We start from the raw sequence: 3,581 nt of genomic DNA, 5'->3' as shown, positions 1-3,581 counted from the left end.
TTTATCACAATATGCTAATATTTTGAGAAGGACCTGTAAAAAAACTTATTAATATGCATGATGTGTTTCAATGTTTCCTGCAGATGTTAAGCAGATGCTGAAGGTTGAAGAAGAAGCTCCTGTAAACCACAGACCTTGTGCTGGCCTACATGACCCAAAGCTCCACCACACAAAGGAGGAACAGGAGGAGGTCTACACCAGTCTGGGGGGAGAGCAGCTCAATGGGAAAGAGGAGATTGATGCCATCAGGTTTCCAGTCACTGCTACTCCCATAAAGAGTGAGGATGATAAACAGTCCCCTCTACTCTCACAGCTTTATCAAGACCAAATTAAAGGCAGAGCGCTTCCAGAAGACATCGATGGAGGAGAAGAATCCATCAGGATACAAGATCATGGAGACGGTTCCATTTCCTCAGAAACTGAAGACACTGAGAAGGATGAAAAGGCCGATGATGGAAACATTAACAAACCTTTTAGCTCCCCTGAGTTTGCTGAACAATTTGTTCACCGTGGCTTTCTTCAGAAAGACATGATAAATTCAGAAATAGGATCTTTAAGTTCGCTGGATGGGAAGAAATGTTTCACAAAGAAGAAAAATGTGGAATCGCCAAAGAAAGTCCAGACAGGAGTGAAGTTTAGCTGTGAAGACTGTGGTAAAACCTTTATTGGAAAATGGGCCTTAAATGTGCATAAGAGAATCCATACTGGAGAGAAACCTTTCTGTTGTGATATATGTGGACAAAGATTTAACCAAAAACATCATTTAAACAAACACACGAGAATCCACACTGGACAGAAACCTTTTTGTTGTGATCTATGTGGACAAAGATTTAACCAAAAAATAAATCTGAGCACACACATGAGAATCCACACTGGACAGAAATCTTTCTGTTGTGATCTATGTGGACAAAGATTTAGCCATAAATCAAGTTTAAACCAACACATGAGAAGCCACACTGGACAGAAACCTTTCTGTTGTGATCTATGTGGACAAAGATTTAGCCGTAAATCAAATTTAAACACACACATGAGAATCCACACTGGACAGAAACCTTTCTGTTGTGATCTATGTGGACAAAGATTTAACCAAAAAGGAAGTTTAAACAAACACATGAGAATCCACACTGGACAGAAACCTTTCTGTTGTGATCTATGTGGACAAAGATTTAACCGTAAATCAATTTTAAACACACACATGAGAATCCACACTGGACAGAAACCTTTCTGTTGTGATCTATGTGGACAAAGATTTAACCAAAAAGGACATTTAAACACACACATGAGAATCCACACTGGACAGAAACCTTTCTGTTGTGATATATGTGGACAAAGATTTACTGAAAAAGGAAATTTAAACATACACATGAGAATCCACACTGGACAGAAACCTTTCTGTTGTGATTTATGTGGACAAAGATTTAACCAAAAATCAAATTTAAAGAAACACATGGAAATCCACACTAGAGAGGAAAATGGTTAAGGTTTAAATGCTCATGTTGAAGAAATGTGTGAAACAACTGAGATGTTACAATACCAACAGGATGTTGTTTTGATATATTCCATAAAGTTTATATATAGAATAATACATACACTACCTGTCAAAAGTTTTAGATACACTTTCTCACTTAATGGGTCTCTTTATTTTTATGACAATTTACATTGTAGATTCTCACCAAAAGCAACAAAACTTTGAAGAAACATATATAGAGTTATGTAGTAAGCAAAAAATGTGAAATAACTAAACATTTTTATATTTTAGGTTACATCTTTATTGTAGATTTACACCTTCTTTGTAAGCTATAACTTTTATAATTTTATACTTTAGATTCTTCCAAATAGTCTCCCTTTGCTGTGATTACTGCTTTGCTCTCGTAACATTCTTTCCATGAGCTTCATGAGGTGGTCACCTGAAATGGTTTTCCAAGAGTCTTGAAAGAACTTACCAGAGGTTCATTGAGAGACGGCCAAAGGTTAATAATTCATTCATCACAGCAACGGGCGGCTACTTTAAGGAATCTAAAATATAAAACATATTTAAGGTTTTTTAACAATGTTTCATTTGCTACATGAATCCATATGTGTTCATTCACAGTTTTGATGCCTTTAGTGAAAATCTACGTACAATGGAAATTGTCATAAATATAAAAAACATTGAAAGAGAAAGTGGTTCTAAAACATTTGACCAGTAGTGTATGTTAAAATCTCTAAAAATTTTCCATTTATCTTATAACATTTAATGCCACATAACACTCATAAAAGTACTGAAAACTGGTACCAGCGAGTACCGGTCTAAATTCTCAGGTACCGTATTGGTTCAGATGTGAAATGTACCCATCCCTAGTCAGGATTGGGTGATCAGACTGGATTTAGATGTCTTGTCATTTTCAAATGAATATATTTTGGAGCGTTACCATTTTTTTGCCATAGTCAATGTATCTGAATAATAATCTCAGCCCACACATTGCTCCTATGACACAGTGACTGCACGTCGTTTTTATGCCAACAGCAGCTTTTTGTATAATATAGGTGATGCAGAAAATCCTTCAATGGCAACTGTATGTCGTGCTGTCAGGGATGTTGCTGTTGCTCTTAAACTGTTACTGTACAGCTGAGGTGTCCATGGTGTCAATTGCAAACATTCAGTGAAGTCAGGTTGTCCTCCTTAGCAGAGTGTTGCGTGTCCCTACCTGCCACACAGGACACCAGGGTTTAATTCTGTGTAAAAAGTGTAATTGTGGTTTATGTCATCAGACATACATAGCTTAGGTTTAGTTAAAGTTTAACTGTGATTCTAGATGGGAGCCTCCACCACTCCCTAACACACAGACACACAAGAATAATGAAAGAAGAATTTCACAGAACTGCAGGAATCAGTGAAAGCAGTAATTTAGTTGGTATCACATTTTTAGACTTCAAGCATTATCTATTGATATATTTCTGGGTTTCCAGGCATCATTCGCATACATAGCAGTTACATTCACTGCTCCTTCACTGAATGAAGGAGATTGTTTTATTTGTTTTATATTATATTTCATTGTTTATCATCTATTCAACGAGTGTTAACATTGATTCTGTCATCTGACTATGCTGCACCTCTCATTTAATTAATCTGAGTATGCTTTGTTGTTAACCACACAGTTTGTTCAAATGTATATTTAATGTTTCCTGGGTTTTATTCTCCTTTACTATACATCCTCTTTTTGTGACTCCTGTTTTCCCCAATTGGTTCTTATAGCGTTTATTCTGGTAATTTTTTCTATGGTTCTAGTGATGTATGAACCTGGATGCTTTCATTGTCTTTTGCTTTGTTTCTGACACAATAAAAGTTCCCCCATCGTGGGACAATAAAGGATTGTCTATTCTATTCTGTATTAAATGCCTATTTAATATAAATATAGTTGACATATCTTGACATATCTGTCAAGATCATGTATGATGCAGCCCAGCAATGTCTGGGTCTGTAAATGACTCCACACTGAGTTCTAGGCTTGCCCGTAGTGAGTTTATATGTAGTCAAAGTTTTAATTTCTGATTTACCAATCACTTGTCTTAAGTAAAGACAGTAGTCCTTTTATTTCATC

At 36.1% G+C, this 3,581-nt stretch overlaps 1 protein-coding gene across 1 annotated transcript; it reads left to right on the top strand.

Moving 5' to 3' along the window:
* Positions 1–447: 447 nt before the first annotated feature.
* Positions 448–1,929, top strand: LOC124880837 (gastrula zinc finger protein XlCGF8.2DB-like). The gene has a single exon (XM_047386202.1). It carries the CDS (start codon positions 530–532, stop codon positions 1,478–1,480), a length of 951 nt encoding a protein of 316 aa, XP_047242158.1. The 5' UTR covers positions 448–529; the 3' UTR covers positions 1,481–1,929.
* The last annotated feature ends 1,652 nt before the right edge of the window (positions 1,930–3,581 follow it).

This window comes from Girardinichthys multiradiatus, chromosome 14 (assembly GCF_021462225.1).
Source record: "Girardinichthys multiradiatus isolate DD_20200921_A chromosome 14, DD_fGirMul_XY1, whole genome shotgun sequence".
NCBI lineage: Eukaryota > Metazoa > Chordata > Actinopteri > Cyprinodontiformes > Goodeidae > Girardinichthys > Girardinichthys multiradiatus.
The sequence above is the reverse complement of the archived record's forward strand: the minus strand, read 5'-3'. Positions and strand labels throughout refer to the sequence as shown.

What these genes read in the sequence shown, in the direction of transcription:
- LOC124880837 (XM_047386202.1), top strand. Translation starts at nt 530, where the DNA reads ATGATAAATTCAGAAATAGGATCTTTAAGTTCGCTGGATGGGAAGAAA.